The sequence below is a fragment of the Crotalus tigris genome, unplaced genomic scaffold, assembly GCF_016545835.1.
Source record: "Crotalus tigris isolate CLP2741 ecotype Arizona unplaced genomic scaffold, ASM1654583v1 scf7180000020455.750797, whole genome shotgun sequence".
NCBI lineage: Eukaryota > Metazoa > Chordata > Lepidosauria > Squamata > Viperidae > Crotalus > Crotalus tigris.
Window position 1 is genome coordinate 30309 of NW_024098029.1, and position 27093 is coordinate 57401.

Here is a 27093-nt window from a genome sequence, read left to right on the forward strand (position 1 = left end):
CCGCGCTCCTCGGTCGCGTCACAAAAGCGAACTGCCGTTACTGTACTATTCCCCACCACAACACACCCAAACGCACAATCACACGCACACAGAAATGGGTTGCGAGGATGGCCTTGGCGAAACACCCGCCTTGGTCTTGGGAGCTGGAGCTTCCTTGGCGAGATCTCTCTCTTAGCCAGGGCTCTTCCAACTTGGCCCTTTCATGACTTGTGGACTTCAACTCCCAGATTTCCTCAGCCAGGCACGTCCACAAGTCATGGAAGGGCCAAGTTGGAAGACCCAGGCTCTTAGCGCTGCTCAAAGGAAACAAGTGGTGGGGGGGGAAAGACTACGAATCCCAACAGCCTTAGCGGTGAGACTTCCGGTGCTGCCCGTTCAAGGGGCGTCCGCGCTGTTCGCTCCAAGCCTGATAACAAGGAACGGCGGGCAGCCCCTGCAGCGCCTGACCACATAGCCCATACTTCCCAGCCAGGGGCCGCCTTGGGCTGAATCTCAGGTGAGGGCCGAGGCCGAAACTCCCGCGGGAGCGAAAAACGGGGCTGTAAATTGCAGTCTCTATATTATTTTCCTGATGAGGATGATAACAGTACTAGGTAGTCCTCGACGTACGACCACGATTGAGCCAAAATTTCCGATACTAAGCAAGACAGTTGTTAAGCGAGTTTTGCCCTCCTTTTACGATCTTTCCTGCCACCGCTTTCAGGTGAATCCTTGCAGTTGTTAGGATAATCACTACGGTCGTTAAGTGAATCTGGCTTCCCCGTTGCCTTTGTCAGAAGGACGCAAAAGGGGATCACGTGATCCCTGGGACAATGCAGCCGTCATAAAGACGAGTCAATTGCCAAGGCTCTGAGTTTTGATCACATGACCCTGGGGATGCTGTAAGGGTGAAAAAGTGTGAAAAATGGTGATAACTCACTTTTTCCAGTGCTGTCGTAACTTCAAGCGGTCACTAAACAAGTGATTCTAAGTCAAAGACTACCTGTAGTTTATTAAATGGGCATGCTGCCCGAGTCTCAAGAACTTGGGACGGCTCGCCCTCCTTTTTGTCTCTTTCCTTCCACCTTTCCCAGCCTTAGCGCTTTCTCCGAAGAGCTGGGTCTTTCATAGTCCAAAGTAGGATCACTTGAATTCGATCGTTTGTGCCTGTCATGAAAACTATGGGACCATTTGTTTGATAGTCCATTGGTTGGTTTTCTTGCATTCTCGGGAATCTACTCCAAGACCACAGTTCAAAGGCATCCATAACCTTCCTATCGCTCCAATTTTTGCTCGAGGGATTCTTGAATTGCAGCATGGAAGCCCTTGTTAAAATCGGGAATAAGAAACGCTCTGACCTGCAAATTAAATGAAGCCCTCCCCTTGAAATAAAACCTTTTTTGTTGGCAGGTTTTTAGGTTCTGTCGTGTTGGGACCACTTGGCGTTCCAATGAAGGACTCCTTGACCCTCCTGTCCCGCATCCAGGCACACCCGGATTCCCGTTGTTGGTTCCTAGCCTGGAATCCTACAGGGACACTCCTGGCTTCCTGTGGTGGTGACCGTAACATCCGCATCTGGGGAAAGGAAGGTAGGCTCAAGTGGTCAGCTTGGTGTTTACGTTTCCAGGAAGGGAGAATGCAGAGAGCGTGTGGTGTTCAGGTTTGGGAAAAGAAAAAGGAATTTGGAACATGAAGGCACTCGTTGGTGTTGTCAGCAACTCCTTAAAAGAAGCTCTCTTTTCCTTACCTTGTGCAGCAGCGTTGGATTTAAGGAGTAAGGATAAGAGCAGGAGCAGTGTATGTTTGTTTACATGTTTTGAATTTTCTTTTCCTATTTGAATCCAGATCTCAGCAGTCCCCTAATAAACAAACAACCAATCTCTGGGCTTTAGGTTTGGAACTGAAAGCTCTGCTCCTAAGAGTCCACAGTGCATCTCTTAAAAGAACAAGAGGAACTTTTGATATCTATAAAGGAGAATATTTCTAGCTCAGGGTTGAAATGAGGGGTCCCGGGTTCTCTCTGAGTTGGTTTGTTTTCTCATAGACGTCCCATTACCCAAACTAGGTAACGTCCTCAGTGCTAAGTGCTGATGATCAGCGTGGATGATATTACCTAGTTCGGGTAATGAAATATCTGCGAGAAAATAGCCAACCTCGGAGAGCACCAAGGACCCTCACTTTTGCTGTCTGACTCAAGCATAGATTCTTGGAGCTGGGTAAGATATAAGAGGGCCAGTTGAGCCACTGGACTAGAAAACAAGAAACCATGAGTTCAAGTCCCAGCCTAGCCATGAAAGCCATCTGGGTGACTTTGGGCCCGTCACTCTCTCTCTCTCAGCCCAACCTACCTCATGGGATAGTTATTGTGGGGGAAATGGGAGGAAGAAAGAATGGTGGATATATTATTTGTAAAAATAATAAAGGCATAAATATAATAAAATAAAAAAGACACGACCTATGTGCTTGAGCAGATATTGGAGGTTAAAGTTTCTGGGTGCGTTCAAAAAAAGATACGATGCCAAAAGAACGTCCTTTAATGAATGTACAAACCATCGTTCCTCTCCCATTTCCTTGTAGCTTACCATGCTGTCTGCCTCCCAAACTGAGGACTGTACTGGTTGGTTTAATGGGTATTTCCCAATCTTAACCACCATTAATGTCTCGCTTCTCCAAAATGCACAATTTTGCAGTTAGTAGAGACATGAGACTCCTCCCTGCCCTCTTTCCTCAGCCCCCCAAAAGGGAAGCCAGATACTCGATTAATGTGATTAGTCTTGGGGTGCCAAGATCAGGCAAGGATGTTGCAAGCCACATTACCAGCTTTCTCTTGCCAGGTGATGCCTGGGTGTGCAAGTCCACTCTGGATGAAGGGCATCAAAGGACCATCCGCAAAGTGGCCTGGTCCCCCTGTGGGAACTACTTGGCTTCGGCCAGCTTTGATGCAACCACCTGCATTTGGAAAAAAAACCAGGACAACTTCGAGGTACAACACCCTTTGCGGCTTCTAATTCAAATGTGCTCAGTGGAGAGATAGGCCGTGCTCTTGCAGATTCATTTGGTTCCAATATTCTCAGTCGAGCGCCACAAGGAGCAAGAAAATAAGGGGGAATGTACACAAAATATGACTGTATTTGAAAATGTTGCAACTCATAATAACAAATATTTACTGTGCGCAATTTAGGGTTCACTAGAAAAATACAGTTCAGAACGGAGTGATTTAAATCTTATATGACTTACATGGATGCAGAATTGGAATACGGTTAAAAAGATGGAACAGTGAGAATCTCAATGGAGAAAAAAATACCAAGTCACTTTAAACATACTTAGAAGCAACTTTTTTCAGCTTGTTTTATTGTGAATGCATTACTTTCGTCTTGCTTGCTTAAATTAGTAGTTCTTTTCCCTCCAGATGCTGGAAATGAAGTGAATTGGAAATTAATTTATTGTACAATGGAACAATTACTGAAAGTTGTCATTCCATTTCAGCTGAGATTTTTATTACATTTCATCAAAGCACAGATTTCTTCCAAAATACACTGAACTGGCATTGTGTAGGATAACAGCTGCAAGGATTTTCTCTTTCTGGTCTCAGATTGCCGGTTGCCCTTCCTGTAAGAAACACCCCCTCTCTTTCTCCACCAGTGTGCAGCCACTCTGGAGGGCCATGAAAACGAGGTGAAGTCGGTAGCCTGGGCTCCATCTGGAAGTCTCCTGGCTACCTGCAGCCGAGACAAAAGCGTCTGGGTTTGGGAAGGTGAGCGAGAGCTTGGAGAACCACGGGAGGCAGACCACCCTTTGGGGGGCATTGGGATTTTCAGACCCTGTTATGCTGCTTTCACACAGTGGCTGCCTATCAAGTCCTTCCCAAGGATCTGGGATAAGGATCTGTGGTTGTTTGATAGTGTTAGAGACATCGAGGCAAGATGTAAGCTGTTTTGAGTAAAGCTGCCTTTTGCAATTGACCGGTGGAGAGTTTGTCAGTGCCAGTGATATTATTATTATGGTTTGTCATGTAGCCTGAAGTTCAAACTGGACTTACCATTTCTGTCCACCTGTCGAGTCCTTCTCAAGGACCTGGGATAGGCAGATGCAGATGTGTGATAGTGCTAAAGGTATCGTCATTAGTTGTAAACTGTTCTAAGCTGCCTTTTGCAACTGACTGGTGGTGATTTTTATTTTTATTGTTCAATTTTTATCACATTCCCCCCTCCTCTGTTACAGTGGACGAAGAGGACGAGTACGAGTGCATGAGTGTCTTGAATTCCCACACACAGGATGTCAAGCATGTCGTCTGGCATCCTAACCAAGAGGTGAATCTGGCTTCCTTCTCTGGGGTGGGGTAGAGAGCTCTCCTTTTGCATTTCTGCAACAGCTAGAGGATTATTTTTTGTGACACAAAGGCAGATATTCTCTGTAAATGGGCATTTTCCATGTGGCCCTGCAGGCTGCAAATCTTTCAGTTCTTCTGCCAATGCGGATTTGGGTCTCCCTCTTGGGGTTTTTTCTCTCCTGCCAGCTGCTGGCATCTGCCAGTTATGATGATACCGTCAAACTGTATCGGGAGGAGGAAGACGACTGGGTGTGCTTCAGCACCTTGGAAGGACACGAGTCCACGGTGTGGAGCTTGGCTTTTGATCAGAATGGAGAAAGGCTGGCTTCTTGTAGCGACGACAAGACCGTGCGAATTTGGCAGCAGTTTAAGCCAGGCCATGAGCAAGGTGGGTGGTACAGCACAGTGCCCTATGTTATATTGCAGGGGATAGAACTGTTTATTGGTTTGTATTTATTTATTCAATTTATTGGCCATTCATCCATATTACAGCATTAACAGTAAAAACATACAATTATGATTAAAAGATGGGAGGGAGGGAAGCAAGAGGCACAGGAGGGAGGAGGGATCTAAATTCGGACATTTGCCATATTTATGACGGTCGCAGCGTCCCCCCTGGGTCACGTGATCCTCTTTTGCCACCACCTGACAACAAAGTCAACGGGGAAGAAAGATTCACTTAATAACCCTGTTAGTAACTTAATAACTGCAGTGATTCACTTAGCAACTCTCGCAAGGTCGCAAAATGGAGCAAAATTCACTTCACTGTCTCATTTAGCCATAGAAAATTTGGGCTCAGTTATGGTTCTAAGTCGAGGGTTATTTGTATAAGGCTGCCTGTATCTGAGTAAGGTTCTGGGCCAAGTGCTGGATCACTTAAGGGACACCCAGGGGACACTGAATCCCCCTCCCCTCCATTCATATTTTCTGTCCCAGCAACTCTTCCTCAACTCCCAAACCCTGGATTGGACCTTCGCAATTGAAATCTCCCCTTTTCCCAAGAGGCCTGAAGCTCCTGCAGCAGACCCAGGAGAGAGCAGCTTAAGGAGCTCTCTTGTGTGTTTCAGGCGTGGCCTGTAGTGGTGCCGATCCTGTGTGGAAGTGTGTTTGCACCCTCTCTGGTTTCCACACGCGGACTGTCTATGACGTGGCCTGGTAAGTAGACGGGCTTCCCACAATATCCCAGGACAATCTGGGATCTGGGTCAACAACTGGTTCCTGTGAGGGTGTTTTGCAGGTTGCACCCTTGTGGACGAAAGAGTAACACAAGTGCTTCTCTACAGAAAAACGTGGGTACATGAAGGCGGTTTCCCACTGTAGAACATTGGGGTTTGTGACTATTCCTGATTCCTACAATGAAAGCCCCTTTGTAATGAGGGGAACCCCTTTGGATAAAGACATTTTAGCTACTATTTTATAGTTGTCTTAAAAGACACTCATTTTACCCCTTAACCTTCCTCACCAATGCAAAGAAAAGAATAGCTGCATGTGTAACCTTGCCAGAAGCCACACTCTAAGGATAGGTCCACAACAAAAAAAAGCTACGTTATTAAAAGCTTAGACTGGGGAATTCTGGGAGTTGAAGTCCACAGGTCTTAAAAGTTGCCACGGTTGGGGACCTGTTCTGAAGCAAGACTCGTGTTTTTTGAAGAACAAAGTAATTCATCTGTGATTAGCAGAATAGCTGCAGCAGTTTTTGAAGGCTCCAAAATAGTTATCACTCTGTATCAGCAGCTTCTGTTTGGGTGGCATGGTGACCTCACCTCCCACTTGGAAGGTTGAGAGTTCAATCCTAGGTAGTGGCAGATATTTCTCTCCTAGGACACAAAGAAAACTCATCTGCTGCAAACTCCACATGGGCATCAGGAAGGGCATCCTGCCAGTAAACGCTCAGCTCCATTCAGTCGCCCTGACTCTACCCCAAATTAAGGGATTACAGGATCATAAAAAAAGGGAGCTTTTTTTTATTAGCAGCTTCTCTTTAAAATACCCCAGCGTGTTCTGAATCGGTCTTGCGCTAGAATTCTTTTATTTTCCAAATTCTTGACAGGTGCCAGCTGACAGGTGCCTTAGCCACCGCTTGTGGAGACGACGCCATCCGGGTGTTTGAGGAAGAGCCTCTCTCGGACCCTCACCAGCCCACCTTCTCCTTGACCGCACACATGGCCCAAGCCCATTCTCAGGATGTGAACTGTGTTGCCTGGAACCCCAAGGAGCCGGGGTTCTTGGCTTCATGCAGTGACGACGGAGAAATGGCCTTCTGGAAGTATCAGCGTCCAGAGACTTGCTGAACACATTGTTGTTTCCGGGGGGGGGGGTGTTTCACAAGCACTAGATCCTCCAGAAGAGGCAACTGAACATTCTAACAAATTGATTCAACCGTGCTGTAGTTGTTTCCATTCTTTCAGAAGAACTGCAGTTCCCCAAGTGAGAATTACTATCTAGAAGGAAAACACTGGATTTGACAATCTGGTTGTTCTTTGACAAGGATCTAGGTGATTGCCAAGGCAGACTGCACTGAAGCTGGATTTTCACGGTAGGCCCGAAGTGAACCTTGGAAAGCTTTGTTATCCCTTCTATGCTGGCTTCAGGAAGTGACATGATAGGCTTTAAATGTTGGTTTCTACTTAATAAAACCAGTCTCCCAAGGATGTATAGTGGGGTGTTATAAAGGGAAAGGAGCCGTTATTTTGACATCTATAAGATAAATAAAATAAAACATCTGCTGTTGTTAATCTTGACTCCTTTATTAAACTACAGCTTCCCCAACTTGGACTCAAGTGGCTAGGAAAGACAGAAGATTTCTCCATACATCTGGGGAAAATGAAAGCGACCGGGGCTGGGGAAAGATGGAAAGGGAATTTCAAAGACTAGGACTGACATAGGCTTTCAGATGTACATGTTTTTTGCCAAGGAATGTCTACTTCCGGGGGGGGGGGGGAATCCATTTACAATAGGCACCTGTTTTTTTCTCTACAATCCTCTTCCCATTCCATTTTTAAGAGCAACCATCTCTAATCAAATTTTTCACTTCTATAGGCCAAGTTTCTCACCATAATTGTGTTAGATTTAGAAGAAGGGGTGCCTGCAGCTTCTTTACTCAGACCTTAATGTCGTGAGGAATACTTCACTCAGGAGGGCAAGACTATATTTAGTTTCCTGCAATTGAATTTAAAAAAAAAAAATGGATTCTACCTTTACACCAAATAATGAATGGCAAAGATTACACAGGTCCCATGTGCGAGACAAGTGCAAATCCATGTAGTATAGAGGATTGGGAATATTGAAAAGGTATGCTGAAGAAATATAACCATCTTCACTTGCTTATCCTCCCCAAAAGGAGATCTGAGTTAATTACTGGAAGTTTTTATTTTGGAAAATTAGCAGGATCTCAAAACTATCGATTCCGCTCATTTACTCAAAACATTGTACATAAAGCTACTGCTTGTTTTGCTGAGTTTAAAATAGGAAAAGCTCAAAATGCTGGAAGAAACACAGCCTGTTGATTGAGGCTTAGACGATGCAGGAAACCAGAAGACAGAGAACATCTACAGCACACGCACAACACACCTTTCCAACCACCTATGGTGGTCATCTGCTCCAAGGAAGTCCACAATGGCTTTATGGGTCCATCCCAGAAGATGTTCAGCGTGTCACTCAGTCAGAGTCGCTGTCACTCTCCGCCTCCTTTACATCCACACTGAACTTATATTCCTGGTCACAGCCCATGTAGGCATCGCTCATGAAGTAGAGTGTGTAGTTGTGCGTCCCAGTGGCCGGGGCCACAAAATCCAGTTTCACCTAAATAGCATAAGAATCGGCTTTTTAGAAAAAGTCAGGTCCACAAGGGACTGACAGGGTGGAGTTAAAAGCTGATTTTTGGGAAAAGCATGAAAAGCACACAGGTTGAATCAGCCAAGGGCTACAACAAAATCAGGTGCAGTTCGTGCTTCGTTTAACTTAAGGTTTCATTTTGACATTTCAATCCAGATGTTTTTAAAACCCACCAGCAGGACAATGGACATTACAGAATGTGAGACAGGAAAAAGTGACACGGGGAACAGAATTTAGCTTCGAAGAATCCTGGTTTCAATAGAAGCAAATATTTGGAGCACAGGGTTGAACTGACGAGTCCCTGATGCTCTCTGAATTTGGTGGTTTTTCTGGTAGATAAGCCTGTGAATTTTAGCTTGTCACTGTCTAGCCAACCACTTCCAGGAGAAAAGGTCTGTACATTTAAAGTCTACCCCATTTTCTTCCTTCTTGTTCCTCCACCAATTTCCTTCCCTGGTTTTCTATTGTTATTCCAAAGCATCCTCAGCATGACTGAAAAAAGCACTGAAAGAATCCAATGGCACTTGAGGAAGATTGGCCTTCCCCTGATCGCGAGCATACACTGTTCAAAAAGCTTGCTTTTATATCCAAGATTAGCCTTTAACATAACTACTGTAAATCCTGCCTAGCGTTGGTCTTAACTGCTCAGCCTCCTGACCACCACGCTCCCCAGAATGTCCTTGTTTCTAGTGTCCTGCTGACTTGAAGTGTATATCAAAACAGTATCGGAATGCTTCAAGGAAAGGAGAACGTAGCGAGGCAAAGAGAAAGATGCTCGTTCCCCACATCTGCAAAGCACCCGCTGTCTTTTGCCCTCTCTGCAAGCACTGCTGGCTACCCGAGCGGGCCCTTGGTCTCACCTTGGCCTTCTGCTGCAGCGTCAGTCGCTTGATGGAAATGAGGCTGTTGGATTTGGAGTCACCGATCACCACCCACCAGCCTTCCTCGCGTTTCTGGGGGAAAGAAGCAGCCAAGAGGACAAAGTGGGGCATGCAAAGTGTATTCTCAGCCCCAACAGGCCCTCGGCCTCTCCCAGAAGCTGAATCGGCTGTAGTCCTTTCTCCAAGGACTCTTCTACTTACCTGTGGGAACAACGGGGCAATCACCGGCCCGGTAACTTCCTCCTCTCGCTCCAACTGCACCAGCACAACCACAGGCCCTCCACTGGAGAAAGAAAGAGAGTAGACTCGCATTTCCCCCCAGGACCGTTCGGCCTTCGCTCCCTTCCCACTCCACTACAAGCAAGAGGTTGAGGAATCCACAGAGCGCTAAAACCTGGGCGGTTTCCAGCAGGGAATTCTGTCCCACAGATTTTTTTTGTTGGTGGTGCCTTCGAGTCAGTCCAGGGCTGCCTGGACGTCCCTGCAGTTTTCTTGACAAGGTTTTCCAAAGTGGTTTGCTATCACCTGCTTCCGAGGGCTAAGAGAGAGGAGCTGGCTCCAAGCTACCCAGCTGGCGTTGTGCCTAAGACAGAACTAAAACTCACAGTCTCCCAGTTTGTAGCCTGATGCCTGAACCACTACACCAAACCAGCTCTCACAGAAAGTTTGTCAATTTGAAGGTAGACAACTTAATTTTAAAAAAATGGAGAACCTGAAAGCATGCAGGACTATTAGAGAGCATCTTAGAAAGCCCAAAGTCTTTTAAAACTAAGTTTAAAAGTTCTATAATAGTTCCTTGGTACAAACTGCTGCAAAGCTGGTTACCAAACTTGTCATTCTTCAGCTGGCACCACCCAGCCTTCCAACGACAACAAACTCGCTCACTCTGTAACTGAAGAACCAATCGCTTCCTTTAGCCTCAGGCCCTGTTCTCTCCTGCCTGTCTCTCCTCACCAGCAGCCAAGTCCATTCAACAAGACTTGCCTCTGTCCATGAGCAATGAGAACAGAAAGAAAGCAAACTGCTACTACCAGCTACATCACCACAGTCCTCCTTCTCTTGCAACCTTCCCGGCTCTCTTACCTGCGGATGCCATCCTTTTCCACCACCTCATAGGAGAGTTCGATGTTGGGGTAGCGGTTGCAGAAGCGAGCCACGTCTGCAATCTGGGCATCGGAGAGCTGAAGCAGGGCGTTGCGGTCCTCGTCTTCCATCTCCATAATGTCAAACACGCTTTCCACTCCCTGCGCAGAACGACAGGCAGAGGATAAGCAGAGACTGGCAGCCCGAGGGGAAAAGCTTCCGGGTTACAGTGTCATTCCAAGAGTACCCCAACACACACACACACACCGCATTCGGGATCAGCTGATCCATGGGATGAGGATCAGTTGGAGGCGCTCTTGAGGTCCCACCTGTGGGATGACTCTTAAGCCCACCTCTTTTTGGCAATGGCAGACCAAAAGCCAGGGAGAGAAGAAAGCAGGGTAAACCACCCGCCCACGCCTGTCATTCTAGGAGCAGTCAGGCAGTGTCTGATAATAAATTCTCCAAACTGCAAGAGGCTCGTGGCACTTTGGATAAAACAGACCTCCTTCAGGGTCAGGCCAAGCTAGAACATCTTGAATCACTTCTCTTTGGGAGGATCTGCTCCCAAAAATGCCCCCCCCCCTCAAAGAGCTAGCAACGTTCCACAAATTGGGCCCCTCCCTGATTCCCAATCCTTCCCCAGGAAAGACAAGAGGCGGCTGAAACCTGCCTGCTAACTTCAGCATTGGAAATTAGACAGCTGGAGCCAGTGCAGCCCAGAGTGCTGTTCAAGCAGGCAGGATATAAATCTTGTAAATAAAGGGGGGCTGGTGAAAAATTCCTTTTGCTTTTTTTTAAAATTCCCATTGCAACTGGGCCCTCCACTTTCACCGTTCCCTGCTGCGCCCATTTGGCAGGGCCTCCTGTGCCCTTTTTCTGGGCTGCTCCACTGCTCCTCCGACGTAGCTGAGAGGGAAGCCCGGGTCAATCCTCACCTTCTCCGTGCAGCGCTTGATGTGTTCGGAGGTGAAGTGTGGCAGCTGCTTCAGGTAGGAGTCCTTCGACCACATGGCCTGCGTGACCATCTGGGCCAGCTCCATGGCCGCCAGGGCGGGGCTCAGCCAGCCGTTGCTGGAGAGGACGTCGACGCAGGCTTGGATCAGCCGGATGGCCTGGACAGGGACAGAATCGGCTTAGTGCCCCAGGGGCAGCGGGAAGAAGCCCCCGCTGAGCTCCCCAGCTAGACAATACTCCTGCCCCGTGGAGTGTTTCCATTCCCCCCACACCCCTCTTCACCTTGCTCAGAATCTCCTCGGTGTCTGACTGGAGCTCTGCGCTTAGCTGCATCCGTGACAAGTGTGCTTGCAAAAGGAGGTTGGTCTTGACGTGGGGGTCGTTGAACTTGGGGTTATTCAGCTTGTGGGGCACTTTCTGGGCCAGCTGGAAAAGGAAGGGAAGGAGTATTCTAAGCATCAAACACAACTGTACACCAATACAAGCTGCCATCTGCACATGCTGCCCACCGACGGTCCACTTACAAGAAAGGAAGCTATTGAAATCGGAGCTTTCTTTAGGCAAAAATACCATGGGGAAAAAACAAATGGGATTTTGCAAGGAAGGCACAGCCACCTCTCTGTTGGTGAGCTTGTTTTATGTCTTAAATTTATAGGCTGCCCATCTCACTATTGAGCAACAGAGAATCCCTCCTGAGCCCCCCCCCCAGGGCTGACCTTGTTAGTGAAAGCCACCCATGGGCTGGCCACGGAGATGTAACGACTAAGTCACTCACCAAGCAACCCCAGAAAAGCTGCAAGAGAACCAGGAACTTCCTTGGCATAGAGATAATTATTCCCTTACCTGCCGCAAGAGATTGTCCTCGTGGTGCCGAATAGGAATATTCTCATATTCTGCAGCATTGGAGATAATTTCGATCAGTCCTCTCACTTTCGTCTTGGCATTCAGGGACATACTGAAGAGTTCTAGAGCGAATAATTTGAGAGAGAGAGAGAACTCGCATCAGGTACCAAGCTATAGGCTCAGGCTGAGGCAGCCAGGGACCTGGCACCCCTCTTCCCCAGACCCCTTACCAATGGTGGTGTAGTTGATGTAATAATAAGCTGCAATCATCCCAAGGTTCAGAGGCGCCACGTCCATCTCGTCTTCAACACTGATGCACTTGGACTGTTCCAGATCACTCAGAGTTTGTTCCACTAGCTCGGAAAGGTGATCGGAGAGATGCCGGTGAGACACACCTGGGCAGAGGACCAATCAAGTCAGAAGCTGCACGTTTGGAAAAGGCTGGGAAACTCTACAGGAGCTGCCCGGAATGGGTCAGGGGAGACCGACAGGAAAAAAAAAAAAAAACCACACATATTGGGACACCGCCCCCTTTCACCTTGCAGGTTGTAATAGTTGGGGTTCTGGGTCATCCTACGGTACAAGAAGGTCCAGGTGAGGTAGTCCACAGCGTCCTGCTTATTCTCGATGGTCTTGGTGACAATTTCAGCGTTGAAGTGATCGTGCATGCAGTGGTCAAGGTGAGACTCCACAGGAAGGGGCTCGTAGAGGAACTTTTTGAAGAAATCCTTGAACGGGAGAGCCAAAATGATATTTAGCATGGGAAAAATTGCCCGCTTCTTATGGTCAGGGTCCGGGCCAAAGGAATCCAGAAGGGAAGAGAATCTGCTCCAAACAGATCAAGCCAACACAGCCAGTGTCAATCAAGCAGTGATGAGTGTTCAGGCTGAATGGCCATGGTTTAGTTTTCTAATGTCCTAACACAGTCTACATTTTCAGATATTTAAGGGCTATTTAATCTCGATGTGGCAAAAAAAAAAAAAAATCCTACAGCAGCATCAGAAAGAATATCTAGCATTCTCCTATCTCAAAGACGAGCCAATCAGGAACAGGGTCTCTTGAAATTCTCAAAAACAGGCCAGTCAGAAATCTACCTACATAAAGAACCAATCAACCGTCGGGTTAAAGGACGAACCAATCAGGAACTGGTTTTCTTGGAATTTCCTCAACACAAATCAATCAGAAGTCTATCTAGAGAAGGAACCAACCTCCTTGGACTCTGGAGACAAGGATCAATTAGAGATCAACATGCTCCGTTCATATATAAGAGTTCAGTCAGTCCTCTTCATTGCCTGCAAGCTGCTGGCCAAATCTGAGGATCTAAGAAAGCCTCTTAGATCCCATTTAGCCAGCAGCTCGTAGGCAATGAAGAGAATCCACCCAGACTAAAAGCTCTTCCCAGCTAGAAGGATCCCACCTCCTAGGAGCCCTAGCTCCTAAGCAGCAGAGGAATCCACCTACTTCCCACCTTTGCTCACCTTCTTGGACCCTTGGCACATAATAACACAGCGTCCCTCATCGTCCTGCAATGGGCGGTTAGCACGGCCCACCATCTGTAGAACATCATAGATAGGATAGTCCACATACCTGGCACAAGGAGAACCAATTAAGTCAGTTAAGAATCTTGTTAATTGTTTGGAGGAGGGGCTGCCAACTTAATCTGGGACTGCAATCTAGCTGGATTGAAGGATGTTAATGTCTTTGTAGAAAGGTCAGCAGTAAACAGAGAAAGCGGCTGTCATTTCAACTCACTAATGCAAGCCCCACTTACTTTCTATGACCTCACCCCAAACTGCAAACCGCTTCGTGGCAGTTTCAGACAACCCTTTTCCTGCACCCTTCACTCACGCGTGGATCTTCCCATTGTAGTACTGTGTGTCCATGATGATCACCAAGTGGGCTGCTAAATTCATTCCCCAACAGAGGCTCCGGGAAGCCACCACCACCTGGATGGCCCCTAAGAACAAACCACAAAGAAGGAACAGTCCAGACCTGAAACAATCACCTAGGTCAGGGGTAGGCAACCTTGGCTCTTTTATGACTCGTGGACTTCAACTCCCAGAATTCCTGAGCCAGCCTGGCTCAGCTTGGAAACCTCTCCCTTTCCCCTGAGCACGGCTGGCTCAGGAATTCTGGGAGTTGAAGTCCACGAGTCATAAAAGAGCCAAGGTTGACTACCCCTGACCTAGGGACATATTCATTCAACTGCCTGCAAAAAGAAAAGCCCATAATAGCCAGAGCAGAAATAAACTTCCATAGCTTGGAGGAAGTATGTCGAGTCTGCTACTACCTAGTTCAGCACCTTCATTTCCGTTACAGCTGACCAGAAGCATCTGGGGTTCATCCACTGCATCTCACAGCTACCAAATCAGCAAGATACAGGTAATCCTCAATTTACACGTTGTTTCCATATGAATCTGATGGGGTTTTTTTCCAAGGAAGGCCTATTTGGGCCCAATTAGCTTTGCTTCTCCTTGCCTGTTTACCTGAGCTAAACAGCTGCTCCACCACTCTTCGTTCCATTGAGGTGAGTCCCTCGTGCAGGTAGCCCACCCCGTTCACCACCGTCTCTTTCAAGGTATTGTCGTTCAGTTTGTCCAGGTATGGAGCCACGTCCTTCTCAGTGCAGTGCAGAAACCTGTCGAGACAGGAAGCAGGCAGATCAGAACAGCTAGCAAGATCTCAGCCAGCTTGTTCTTCACAAAGGAGAACGTGGCTTTTTCGAGGGCCATACTCTGCCGGGCAGAAGCAACCAGGAACAGGAGCCGAGTTCAAAGCACGTTCAAAGTCTACCTGTGTCTCTGGACATCTGAAGCGCAGGTGGTGAGGATGTCAATGGCCGTCAGCCGGGTCTGCTTGCGCGAGGGAACGAACACAATGACCGGCTTCTTCGGAGAGTGTTTCATAATCGCATGGTAGACCGGCTTAGCCATGGAGAGCAGGCGGGTCTGTGTGTGGCTGATGTTGAAGCCCTGAGCAAAACAAGGGAAGGAAACCAAGGCAAGATGACCGTCGCATCAAATCTACTTGCTGGGCAAACTTTAAAAGAAAGAACTGCAATTAGGGCCCACTGACAGCACGGAAGAGGAAGCTGAGGTTTGAGTAGCTCCAGGAAGGGACGGAAAGGGAATTTGTGTCAGGTCCACCAGCGTGTCCTGCCATTCTGTGGAAAGGGGGTGGGGGGGGGAGGAATGTTTGCTGGCATCTTTCACAGACTTTCGCTTTTGCTATAACCACTTAAGAATTAGGGAGGGAGATTGTCTTCAGAGATGAAACAGACTCTCTCCCAGCCGGTTCCAGCCTGGCTTCAAGGCCGTCACGCCCTGAGGATGCCCTGTTATCTGCCTAGCACCTCAGCGTTCTCAAAAACAACCTTGCGGCATCACACTGGCTGCTGACAGGCTGGTCAGGGGATGGATTTGGGGAAAGGGAAGAATTGTGTTGAGCTTTGCGTGGGGCCCTTGGATTTCGCCTGACTTTTCTCTCAGTAAAAGTTCTTTTGATTCAATTCAATGGAGTCAAGAATTTTGCTTTCCTGAGGGACCAGCTGGGTAGGTCCTTACAATTTGCTTTGTCTAATAAGACGCAAAGCATCTCTCAATCGATGAAGCTGATGCAGAGGTAAACTGAGTAATGGACCGATTTTCAGGAGCTCCGTGTGGGTGGAGCTGGCCAACGGAAAGAGCGGAAGACTTACTTGGATGTGCAGCTCCAGAGGCACAGGGCGCACGTTGGGGTGGAAGTTGAAGGTGGCTGTAGCACTACAACCCAGCCAATGGGCCACGTCCTTGGCATTGGACAAGGAGGAGCTGAGGGCCACAATGCGGATGGGCCGCTCGATCTGGGAGGAGATGTAGCGCATTCGGGAACAGATCACCTCCAGGACTGGCTGTGAAAAGAAACCAAAGAGAGATACGTTATGCCAGGAACACCCAATCTAGCAATTAGGGACAACTGAGCAAGAAAGGCATGCTATGAAGTGCTGAACGTCACTCAACTTTCGCTGAAGAAACGAAGAAATCACCAGAGCTCTATCAATGAGCAAGAACTACATTAGGTCAGGGAGCGGAGGTCAACAATGGATCATCAGTCACAACCCCATAGAGCAGTGTTTCTCAACCTTGGCCCCTTGAAGAGGGGTGGACTTCAACTCCCAGAATTCCCCAGCCAGGCAAAAGGAACCTGTGCCCGGCTCTCCCTCTCCAAATAGAGTGGTTTTCTCGGCTGGAAACTCACCCCGTTCTCGCCTCCAATGAGGTGGACTTCGTCCACAATGAAGAGATTGACATTCTGCACGTTTTTGCGCTGCTTCCATCGCCGGGACAGGATGTCCCACTTTTCCGGGGTGCTGATGATGATGTTGCCCTTGCCCAGCAACTTCAAGTCAGTGCTGGTCTCCCCCGTCAACAAGACGACTTTGAGAAGCCGTTCTTGGAATTTCTCATACCAATCCAGGAAGATCTGCCTCAGAGAAGGAAGAAGAGGAAGATGAGAGCATCTGAAGAGGTCCTCCAGGTTAAACCTCTGCTAGCTTGGCCCCTCCTGGTCTCGCCAAACCCCACCCCCTTCCTCCTTTTCACATCTGCTGCCTGCGAGGCTCTCTGTAGAGCAGGGCTGGGGAACCGTGGCCCTTTTATGCTGGCTCAGGAATTCTGGGAGTTGAAGTCCACAAGTCATAAAAGGGCCACGGTTCCCCAGCCTTCCTGTAGAGGGAGCAACCTCCATGGAGTTCTGATCTCTTCCCTTCCTTGGGAAGAGCAGATTCCCCAAAAAATATGGCTAGCCAGGAGCTCGGCACCTGTTCGGCAAGCGCCTCCATGGGAGTGATGTAGACACAGCGGCCCTCCACGTTCTGCAACAGCATCCTCAGGATGGCAAACTCTGCACAGATGGTCTTCCCACTGCCGGTTGGCGCGCCCACAAAGACGTTTTCATCGCTGTTGTAGACGGTGTTGAATACTAGACACGGAAAGAGCCAGACTGAACACCCTGCAGGCATCACTGGATGCTGCAGTGATAACAAGAGGTCCAGCCAGTTGAGAGACAAGCACCACACAGGGAAGCAATGCTCCTGTGCCGTAAGGCAGGAATTCTGACTATCTGCAATTCTGCAATGATGCGGTGGAATCACCGGCGGAAGGGGAGGAGCTTCTCTAGGGGGAGTAAGGAGACATTCCAGCTTGGAGTTTGTTCAGGGGAGGAAATATATCCCCAGGTCTACATCTGCTCTTTCCCAAGGGAAAGTAGACAGTCTAGTTGGGCGAGATTCTTGTCATAGAAGCGATCAACAATGAAATATCCACTTGAGCCTATTCACGAGCAATTCTGGCTGCTTATGCCTGACCCAGAGGCAGACTCTTTTGAGTCTTCACATGGAGGACACAGGAGGCGATTTGTTCCTGAACGTTACAAACCATGACACTAATTTCCACGCCTTGTCAACGAATGCATTCAGTCTGGGCTTAAGCAACTCACTTCATCGCTATAACCCCTGGGCCCGATTTTCATATTTCTCCAACCTTTTCTATCCCCCCCCCGTCTTTTTTAAACATTTTGACTGAGGAGACTCCCAGTCATCTGCACACACGACGACCCGCTTTGCTTTGTCTTAATAAGATATTACTCAGCAGTTTTCTAATGGCTCAAAATAGCTACTGTTTATTAGATATCCCTGTGCTCTACATTCAGTCTCCATGACTCTCTCCACGGCCAAGAAAATACTTTTTTTTTTTTTTTGCAATGCCTACCTTGGGTCTGGATTGGATTGAAGAAGGGGAACTTGTCTTGGTAGAGACTCTCAAAGGCGCTGTTCCGCAATGCAGAGACGGGCAGGGGCTGTAAGTCCAGCAGTTCCGTCGGAGGAGGGTACTTCTCTGGAAGGATCAAGTGCCGGAAGGACACTGGCAGCTGCGTCTCACAGGCTGGCAAGAGCAAGCAGACAAACCACAACTGAGGAACAGGGACACTTGAAGACCCCGGGCACCAAGAAGTGGAGGAGAAAACAACCTCGAACCAGCTCTCCACGTTTCTCTCTTGCTAGGCCGGTCCCCTTTGGAGGAGAGGCCCGGCAGCCAGTTTGAAAATTCTGAACCGTGTTTTAGTCTGGCTGCCAAGGCATCTGCAGGGGAGCCCAATGATGTCATGTGTGTCATGAAGTTATCACACAAATTGCACTCTTTGCATCAGTCATGCAACAATTGTTACTTGGGATGCCATTGAGGCTTGTACCAGACACCCTACAGGCTGCAATTAACCTTCAGAAGCGCAGGAGGATTAGCCACAAGAAGGCAGACTGGACTGATATTTCTGTCTCCTTTACATTCATTCCTCATGGGCTCTGACTTGTAACTGTATATTAACTGTACAATATTATTTTGCCATTTTTAACTATATGGCTCTTGAATTGGTGTTAAACTGGACTTTCTTTATCCGTCCACTTAGCATGCTGTACAAAGCCTCAGCGTTACAGAATCTCCAGCCTGCCCTTTAAAATTCTGGAACATTGTCCTGTATCTTGCTGTCGTACTTCCCAACCAGTCAACAGCAAACTGCAAATATCCTGTGTCACATACAGTTGTAAAGAATACTATGCCGGAAAATTGTTAAGAATTTTTCATTTAAATTCGCTTCTTTAAAATATTGAGGCACGAGGTTACTCAAACAGAAATAGCACTTAAGACTTACATACTGCTTCACAGTGCTTTACAGCTCTCTCTAAGTGGTTTACAGAGTCAGCATATTGCCCCCCCCCAAAAAAAACCCAAGCTGGGTCCTCATTTTACCGACCTCAGAAGGCTGGAAGGCTGAGTTAACCTTGAGCCGGTGAGAATCAAAGTGCTGGCAATCGGCAGAGTCAATCTGCAATACTGCATTCTAACTACTGCGCCCGGCTCTTACGAAATCCTGACTTTTTGAAAGAAAATGCTTATGCGCAGGTGGAATGCCTTCGTAACATATTCCCCAGTACCGCTATTTCCATAGATAGAATAAACCTGTTTGGCAAAAGCCCCTCTCTCCAGGGACTTACAAAGCCAGCGATCTGAGACCACCCGGATGAAGTACTGTGGAGGAAGAGGCTCAAAAACCGGAACGAAGAAGGTGATGAGATGCTCATCCTGGGCGTATTTGGCCTTCAGAAGGAAATACTCGTGATGGAGGATCACTTCGCTGTCCACATCTTCCACCAAAATCCAGAAGGCCTCGGAGGAACCGTGGACCTGCCCCCAAAAGAAGAGAGAGATAGGATCGTATCAAGGAAGCAAGGAGAGTCACCAGCCCAAGACTGAACGGATTTCTCCACCGTGAACTGCCCCATCCACAGGTGATCCTCAGATCCCACCTCCTCAACATTACTGGAGATGGTTCCTGCAGATTCCAGATTGTCCGTTTACCTTTTCATCCCACTGGAAGTCAGGAGTAATTGTTAGCTCCACTTTCAGAGTAGACCTAGTGATGGGCTGCAGGTGGACAGACAGCTCCAGTTTGGGGAAAAGGTGGACATACTTGTGGATCGTCTTTCCCATCTTGGGCATCCGAATAAGCTCTCCTGCAGAAGGACAGCATGGGTGAAAAGGAGGAGACATGGATCTTCTCAGAAGCATTAGAATCAGGGCTGGATGTTCCCTGTGGCTGGGTTCACACACCGTGGTAAGCTTTTGGCATGGTTCTGGTTAAGCGTATCATATGAACCCAGCTATCTGTCGGATTTATAAACCCTGGTTTATGACTTGCCATGTCATGTGAACTCAGACATTTGTAGTCTACTCAGCTCATTCTTCAATGTGAGGTCAGTCTTTGTGTCACTTCCAACACAATCAAACGGAGATGTGTATTCGTGCATTCAAATAGACTCCAGGAGTTTATTTTAATTTAATTTACGTAAACATATCAAATGAATTACAAATGATATTTATTCTGGTGATTTACATAATACCAGCTCACTTCTGTCTCAGCTTCTGGTTTCTTCAAATTCAGCCATGATCTAAACATTTAATTCAGGATCAAAGGATCAAAGATGTGCACTCAACTACCGTAAATGCCGGCGTATAAGACGACTTCCGCGAGCGCTGAAATCGGCGCCAAAGACAGGGGTCGTCTTATACGCCGAGTCGTCTTATACGCCGGAAATACTGGTAGTTTCCGGCATATAAGACGACGTTCTAGGAATGCGGCCCGGCTATAAAGACGGGGGTCGTCTTATACGCCGGGTCATCTAATACGCCGGCATATACGGTATGTTGTGATACAAAACTGGGCAACGCACACATTTCAAAGGGATACAGTACCTTGGTCAGCCTGCAGGAGGAGCCCTCTCCTATGCATATCCCTCCTCTCTAAGACAGGGGTCCCCAACCTTGGCAATGTTAAGACTTGTGGACTTCAACTCCCAGAATTCCTCAGCCAGAAGTCCACAAGTCTTAACGTTGCCAAGGTTGGGGACCCCTGCTCTAAGAGAGACGTCCGTCTCCCTCACTGACCTATTTCGTTGTGATTCAGGTCATACAGTCGCTCAAAAGGGAAGTTTTTCTTCTCAATTTTCTTCACCACCTCTTCAGGCAATTTCCTGAACTGTCGCAGGGGGCACATGGACTGCCACCTGTAGGAACAAGAAGGCTGCCACTCAGGATCCAGCAGATACTTTCCTCCAATTGTTGGCATCTCCAGAAACAATATCTAAAATGGTGAATCTGTGCAGGGAACTAATCTAACTCCAGTATTGCATCTCTCAAAATCCAATCCTCCATCACGGCTAGAAAAGATGAAATACTAGAAGGCTACAGCTGAGTTCCTTTCATCTAGTCAAGGAGAGAAGCAACCTGGAATTAAGGAGAAACTTCCTAACAGTGAGGACAATTAACCAGTGGAATAGCTGGCTTCCAGACGTTGTGGGTGCTTCATGACTGGAGGTTTTAAGAAGAGACTACACAGTCACTTGACTGAAATGGTCTAGGGTCTCCTGCTTGAGCAGGAGGTTGGACTAGAAGACCTCCAAGGTCTCTTCCAGCTCTATTCTACTCTACTCTACTCTACTCTACTCTACTCTACTCTACTCTACTCTTTGGTCGTAAGTCAAGGACTACCTGTACATATATTTATTTTTGAAGTTTAATATACATTCAACAGATTTGCCCTTCCCTATCTTAATCCTTAAGCCCTATTTCAAACCACCTAATTTTAGCAATATTTACATGGAATATTGCCGAGACTGAGCGAGCAACTGAGAGTTATTTCTCATGCATGGAAACAAACTATAATGATAGGCAGATCAAATTACCAGACAGAAGCTACAAAAAATTAAGAGAAGCCGCCTTACATTCGCTTGTCAATCATCTTGCAAAGGTTGAGGGTCTTGTCGGTGAGCTGCGCCCAACCACGGTTAAGGACTATCTCAAAGATGGCACGCATGAGCCGCCCAGCAGACTGAGAACACAAAACAGAGCGACAATTTCAGTTCATAACAGGCACTTAGAGAAAGAAAAAAACAATGTGCATCCCATCTCAGAGAGCCTTTCCTGACCAGTGAAAGAACCACCATCTTCTGGATCCTAAACCGTCTGGATCTGAGGATCCCATCCCATCATACGGAGGGGGACACTCAGAGCCATTCCTCCTTCTCTAACACCCTCAACCGAACAAGCTTGGACAATCATGAGAGGGGTCAGACAAACTGGACTCTAGTCCATCAAAGGCTTTATGGTTTTTAATTTCGTGAAGTAGAAAAAAAACAAATCTTCAGATTCCACAAGGATCCTGAAAACGTGGGATAGTCTTCTCCAGCCCTAGGACAGCCACCCCCAACCACGGAGGCATCCAATTATCTTGGAACTGTGGCTCACCTGAGTGACGTAGACCATGTCCGCCATGAGGGCAAAGCCTTCCAGTTTCAGCTGAGAGATAAACGCTTGGAGGAGCACGTTGATCTAGGAGAGAAAAGGAACTTAGCACTCTCCCAAGAACATGTCCTTCCTTCTCTCCCTAGAAGGGGAGATACTGTTTGGGTTTTTTAAAGAGAATTTTCTTAATTTTGGACTCCAGCCTCACACTTGGGAAAGGCTGCAGCAATCAAAACCAACTAGAATATATAGCTTATTCATCTGAATCTCCCATTCAGTCTTCTAGGTACTTGGCAATGTGTGTGAATAGACTAAAAATAGACATGCACTATATAATATAAGCAGATCCAGACTTTCCCACAGGACTTGGAAAAACGTACTTTAGCGCTTGGCTCCTCAATGCTCTCTTTCACTGGAATCGGGACCCTCTCAAGCAGCTTCTGAAGTTCCAGTTTCTCTTCCTGCAAAGATAAGAAGAAAAAAAATTGAGAAGTGAATCACCTGTCACGCTAAAGTGGACAGACCTTGAACAAGAAAAAAGAGCTTTATTTTTATTAGAGTCCCATCAACTGGAATCTGGTGGGTGAGACTCACTGCATAACAATAAAGAATGTTGAGTTCAGAATTTAGTTCCAAGGATGGAGCTTTTCTGATCCACTTTTTCCTTTCAGCAGTATAATTTGGCTGTAATTTGAGAATCAACTGGCTAAGGTGATGGGTGAATTACTACAAATCACCCATACATCTACCCAGGTTAAGTCAATCAGTTTCCAGGGGTAAAAAGTGAGCAACACAAGGCTGCACTTGAAATAGATTCTATTAAAAAAATGAAAAGGACTGTGAGGTTCTTGTGGAGGGACGGCTAGAACGCCAGACATTTAGAAATGGGCACATTTATTTTTATGAAGTGAGCTAAGCAACAATAGCTCTAATGTGAACGTTCAAAATTATTTTAATCCCTGAAAGATGGAAAACAAGCACCGAAACTAAGGTAGTAATATTCTCCTCCTCCCCTAATAAAAGCAAGAGTTTGAGAAAGCTCTTGAGCGATGCAAAAATACTGGAGGAGTTGCAAATGTGACTGTCCCGATATTAGCCAAAGGATGAAGATAGCAGATTGACAGGAAGGAAATGTCCCCTCGGACTTCATACCTCTCTCACGGTGATGTTCTTGAACTCGGAGGACAGAGAGAACACGCGGAAGAGTTCAATCTCACTCAAGGTGGGCTTGAGCAGCTGGTTGTAAGTTTGTATGGTCTCGTTGGTGATGTAGTAGTGGCTGGCAATGCGGCCCAGCTCGGTCACCTGTGGAGGGAGGGAGAAGATGGATTGGGGAAAGGAAGAATCCATTGTACGCAGAGCTGTGCATTGCAATGTTGTTGTTCTAAAGCAGGGGTAGGCAACCTTGGCTCTTTTATGACTCGTGGACTTCAACTCCCAGAATTCCTGAGCCAGCTCTTCGCCAATCACCAACACAAGGGATTGTTCATTAATAGAGGCTGTCAGAATTTGCTCAGGCAAAGGAACTTGAACATCTCTGTACTAACCTGGAAATTCCCAGTCTTCTTATCATACTTGACCAAATTGTTTTTGTCCAGCATCAGGGCTGCTGTGTGCACCAAGTCCAGTCGGCGCTGGTCCAGCAACGGGTCTCCTTTCATGTCGTCGTGGGAGATGCCGTAGAGATTTGGAGATCTCAGCATCCGTATGTAGAGGTAAGTGTAGCCAAGCCAGTTCACTGCATCCTACAACAGCCCAAATAGGAAGCACAGGGACTATTAATCTCTGAAATGCTACAAGGGCCGGCGAATGAAATGGCACCAACAGCTCCTGCTCTGAAAACCAGTACAATGTGGAGAAGAGGCTCACAGATTACTACTAAAAGAAAAAAAAGTGAGAGAGGATATAAGGAATGGCCTTGAGGAACAGAAAGAAGAGCACAACCAAGGCAATAGTCAGGTAAAAGAAATCTTGTGTGGAGCTGTCCCCTGGCACAAATGATTTTATTTCTGCTTTTGCTTCCAACCCACTGAAAGCCACCCAGAGTGCCAGCTTTATTTTCTTCTTTTCATGTATATAATGTGCCAAGGCTGCCAACCTAGGAATATTTCCAGAGTAGCCAGATATGGGCACCCCATGCTCACCTTTGCATTCTGGACGTTCCCCAGCACAACCTCTGCATTCAGCATATCTGGGAGCTTGGCCACCATCTGGCTCTCGATAGGGAGCTGCTGGTTGAGAAGGGAGAGGTAGTACTGCAGCTCGCCGTGGGACGTGATGAGGATCCCCTCGCCCTTCGTGTCGTACTGAGGTCTTCCAGCACGACCCAACATCTAAACAAAACACACCACCACATCTTGAGACACAAGCAGAGGACCTGGTGTGGGGTGTTCAGCACGCCAGACACATTTCTCGTGATGGGAAAGAAAGGAGCTCTGAATATTTAAAGGCACTGCATTCTGGAAACAAAATGAGCAGGATTTACCTGCAAGATGTCCAGGGCACCCAGCTCAGTCCAGCGGCCTTTCTCGGGGCTGTACACCTGCGTCCCTTTGATGATGACCGTGTGAGCAGGGAGGTTAACCCCCCAAGCTAAGGTTGCCGTGGAAACCAGAACCTGTAAAGAGAAGAAAGAAGATTAGATCTAACACAGCTTCTAATATCTGTGTAAAATACATCAGCAAAAGCCCAGTTTGAGCTGTCTTTGCAATAATTAATTTTAATTACACATAATTTCATTTTTACACGTGAAATTTACAACTAGGATAGGTAGTTGAGTTATAACTGTCTAGCAATGGCGCTCAAAACAATCGACTGGCAATCAGCCTCACACTTATGAATGGTTGCACGGTCATGTGATCAAAATCCAGGCATTTATTTATGAGGGTGCTGGTGTCCTGGGGTCACACGATCACTTGCAACCTTCCCAGTCGGTTTCCAACACGCAAAGTCAATGGAGGAAGCCAGACTCGCCCACTTAACAACATGATTCCCTTAACAAATGCATTGATTTGCTTAACAACTGTGGCAAAAAGGCCATAAAATTGGACATAACCCGCTTAACAACCACCTTGCTTAGCAATGGAAATCCCGGCCCCCAACTGTAGTCGTAAGTCAAGGACCACCCGCAGCAAAATACTCATCCCCCCAGGGGCAGGGGTAAGCAACCTCGGCTCTTTTATGACTCATGGACTTCAACTCCCAGAATTCCTGAGTTAGCTACGCTGACTCAGGAATTCTGGGAGTTGAAGTCCATGAGTCATAAAAGAGCCGAGGTTGCCTACCCCTGCCCAGGGAGAATAGAACAACCCTTAACCTCTAATCTTCCCTGAGAACAAAAATCTACAGTATCCCCCAAACAATGCAACTAAATTCTGAGCCTTCTTTGCCTTTAAGTATTTTAAGACCTTCAACAACAGGGAATTCATTATTCCAGGAAGGGCTGCCGTGCCTGAATGTGCTTATCTGCAAACAGATCTTCCACCAGTGTCCGATCCACCCTGGTCATGCCGGCGTGGTGAATGGCAAATCCATAGGGCAGCAAGTCTTTCAGTTCCAAATTCTGCAAGGGAGAAAAGAGCCATGTGGTTAGAAAACTAAGAAGAAAATTCTTCCCAATGATTGCAACATTTGGAAAAAGGCAGAAAGTATTTTCTAGGTGCCCACCACCCCTCAGAGGGCTCATGGAGGTTTGCTGAATGTGCCAATCCAAGGGATAGGATGACTTTGGCTGATAAGAAGAAACAAGTACAATTCTGTGTTAAAAGTTTTTAAAAGGGCAAAAGCTGCATCTTTTAGAAATACTGCTCTATCTTCTATCTTGGATATTGTGTTGGAAAATAAATACCTTGCATTGCTCTGCCTCGGTCCTCAGGACCTCCGTGGAAGCAGAGCCCTCTCGCAGGAAGAGGCCCAGCGTGTCTTTCTCCAGACACATATCTCTGATGGCTCGCGCCGTCTTCCCCGTCTCCTTTCTGGAGTGGACGAACACGAGCACCTGGTTTCAAACATCAGAGACAAAATCATTAATCAGAACTGCCCACAGCGGCACTGAGCTTGCAGTGAAGAACACTAAAGAGAGCTGAAGACAAATGACAATATATCTAAGTTTTGCTATCCCTTAATAGCAGAAAGATTAAATTTATGGAGAAACGAAAGGAAGTCCAACCCATCGTACCTGGTTCTTCCCAGCATGCTCCATGATTTTCTCATACACGATTTCATTCATAATCTGAAAGCGCTTGATGGCTTTTTTCTCTGTAATTCCCACATAGGTCTGCTCCAGAGGGACTGGGCGAAAGCTGCAAGGAGACAGGCAGAATTAAGAGAGACAAAGACGACAACAGCTAGCCTTGTAAATCTTAAGAAATGTAAAAATGTGTTTATATCCAAGATGTGCTTTGTACAATTCCTTGTTCTGTTTGACAGAAACATGGCAACCAATATTATATTTCTCTATCTCAGGACTTACAGTGAGGGAAAGAATTATTTGATCCCCTGCTGATTTTGTACATTTGCCCACTGACAACAATGAAATGATCAGTCTATAATTTTAATGGTAGGTTTATTTTAACAGATAGAGTCAGAATAACAACAAAAAAATCTAGAAAAAACGCATTTCAAAAAAGTTATAAACTGATTTGCATTTTAATGAGTGAAATAAGCATTTGACCCTTTCGCAAAACATGATCCACTGGGCTTTATTGTTGACTGCAAAGCTTCTGTGGGTCAAGCTACCCAGAATCGTCTGTAATTGGGCAGTTTAGAGATCTGCTAGACAGACAGGTGTCACCAATTACGCACTGCATAATATTCAGTAACCATTCAACATAACACACACACACACCCCGCCGTCTTCTGTCAAATACCTGTTGTCAAAGTAGAACAGTCCTTTGGTGGGCTCCACCCTCAGGAAGGTAGCCACATCCTCGTAGTTTGGCAGGGTGGCACTGAGCCCAACCAGCCGGACGTCCTCCTGGGTCATCTCGATGTTGCGGATGGTTCTGGCCACCAAGGCTTCCAGAACTGGCCCCCGGTCATCATGGAGGAGGTGGATCTCATCCTGCCCAGAGGAGAAAGTGTGACTTTCACACATACCAAACCAAGAGAAGTATCGTTGCCAAGAACAATGGTGGCACAGTGGTTAGAAGGCAGTATTGCAGGCTGACTCTGCCCTACTGCCAGGAGTTTGATCCTGACCAGGTTGACTCAGCCTTCCATCCTTCCCAGGTGGGTGAAATGAGGCCCCAGATGGTTGGGGTCAAGAGCCTGACTCAGGAAAGCATGTAGAGAGGGCTGTAAAGCACTGTGAAGTGGTATATAAGTCTACATGCTACTGCTATTCCAATGGACT

The 27093-nt window shown here is 47.1% G+C and overlaps 2 protein-coding genes across 4 annotated transcripts in view; one reads left to right on the forward strand and one right to left on the reverse strand.

Annotated features, from left to right (window-relative positions):
- The first annotated feature begins 90 nt into the window (after window positions 1-90).
- On the forward strand, window positions 91-7044 carry CIAO1 (cytosolic iron-sulfur assembly component 1). The gene is made up of 8 exons (XM_039366841.1): window positions 91-496; window positions 1390-1568; window positions 2814-2962; window positions 3622-3733; window positions 4201-4289; window positions 4496-4697; window positions 5377-5464; window positions 6360-7044. Exons 2-8 carry the CDS (start codon window positions 1430-1432, stop codon window positions 6598-6600), a joined length of 1020 nt encoding a protein of 339 aa, XP_039222775.1. The 5' UTR covers window positions 91-496; window positions 1390-1429; the 3' UTR covers window positions 6601-7044.
- Window positions 4764-27093, reverse strand: part of SNRNP200 (small nuclear ribonucleoprotein U5 subunit 200) — a 32118-nt gene continuing 9788 nt past the window's right edge. The window contains exons 15-46 of one of the 3 annotated variants that reach the window (XR_005559590.1): window positions 26609-26802; window positions 25918-26041; window positions 25588-25737; window positions 25192-25302; window positions 24226-24357; window positions 23885-24073; window positions 23288-23485; window positions 22893-23045; window positions 22121-22201; window positions 21744-21827; window positions 21221-21327; window positions 20385-20503; window positions 19299-19453; window positions 18935-19124; window positions 17655-17828; window positions 16706-16866; window positions 16144-16368; window positions 15605-15796; window positions 14701-14879; window positions 14394-14545; window positions 13756-13864; window positions 13386-13494; window positions 12446-12635; window positions 12138-12302; window positions 11908-12029; window positions 11347-11490; window positions 11046-11222; window positions 10108-10268; window positions 9226-9307; window positions 9004-9096; window positions 7880-8110; window positions 4764-4954 (exon numbers count right to left, since the gene is read on the reverse strand). Coding sequence is in view for 1 of the 3 variants with exons in the window: in XM_039366840.1 (XP_039222774.1) it covers window positions 7967-8110; window positions 9004-9096; window positions 9226-9307; window positions 10108-10268; window positions 11046-11222; window positions 11347-11490; window positions 11908-12029; window positions 12138-12302; window positions 12446-12635; window positions 13386-13494; window positions 13756-13864; window positions 14394-14545; window positions 14701-14879; window positions 15605-15796; window positions 16144-16368; window positions 16706-16866; window positions 17655-17828; window positions 18935-19124; window positions 19299-19453; window positions 20385-20503; window positions 21221-21327; window positions 21744-21827; window positions 22121-22201; window positions 22893-23045; window positions 23288-23485; window positions 23885-24073; window positions 24226-24357; window positions 25192-25302; window positions 25588-25737; window positions 25918-26041; window positions 26609-26802 (4566 nt within the window). In the remaining 2 variants the exon portion in view is untranslated. Of the gene's footprint in view, window positions 4955-7039; window positions 7149-7655; window positions 8111-9003; window positions 9097-9225; window positions 9308-10107; window positions 10269-11045; window positions 11223-11346; window positions 11491-11907; window positions 12030-12137; window positions 12303-12445; window positions 12636-13385; window positions 13495-13755; window positions 13865-14393; window positions 14546-14700; window positions 14880-15604; window positions 15797-16143; window positions 16369-16705; window positions 16867-17654; window positions 17829-18934; window positions 19125-19298; window positions 19454-20384; window positions 20504-21220; window positions 21328-21743; window positions 21828-22120; window positions 22202-22892; window positions 23046-23287; window positions 23486-23884; window positions 24074-24225; window positions 24358-25191; window positions 25303-25587; window positions 25738-25917; window positions 26042-26608; window positions 26803-27093 lie in introns of those variants that run through there. The other 2 variants (XR_005559589.1, XM_039366840.1) reach the window with 2 other exon arrangements.

What these genes read in the sequence shown, in the direction of transcription:
- CIAO1 (XM_039366841.1), top strand. Translation starts at nt 1,430, where the DNA reads ATGAAGGACTCCTTGACCCTCCTGTCCCGCATCCAGGCACACCCGGAT. An exon ending in AAAACCAGGACAACTTCGAG is followed by an intron (nt 2,963 to 3,621) that starts GTACAACACCCT and finishes TTTCTCCACCAG; the next exon opens with TGTGCAGCCACTCTGGAGGG. An exon ending in ACTGTCTATGACGTGGCCTG is followed by an intron (nt 5,465 to 6,359) that starts GTAAGTAGACGG and finishes AATTCTTGACAG; the next exon opens with GTGCCAGCTGACAGGTGCCT.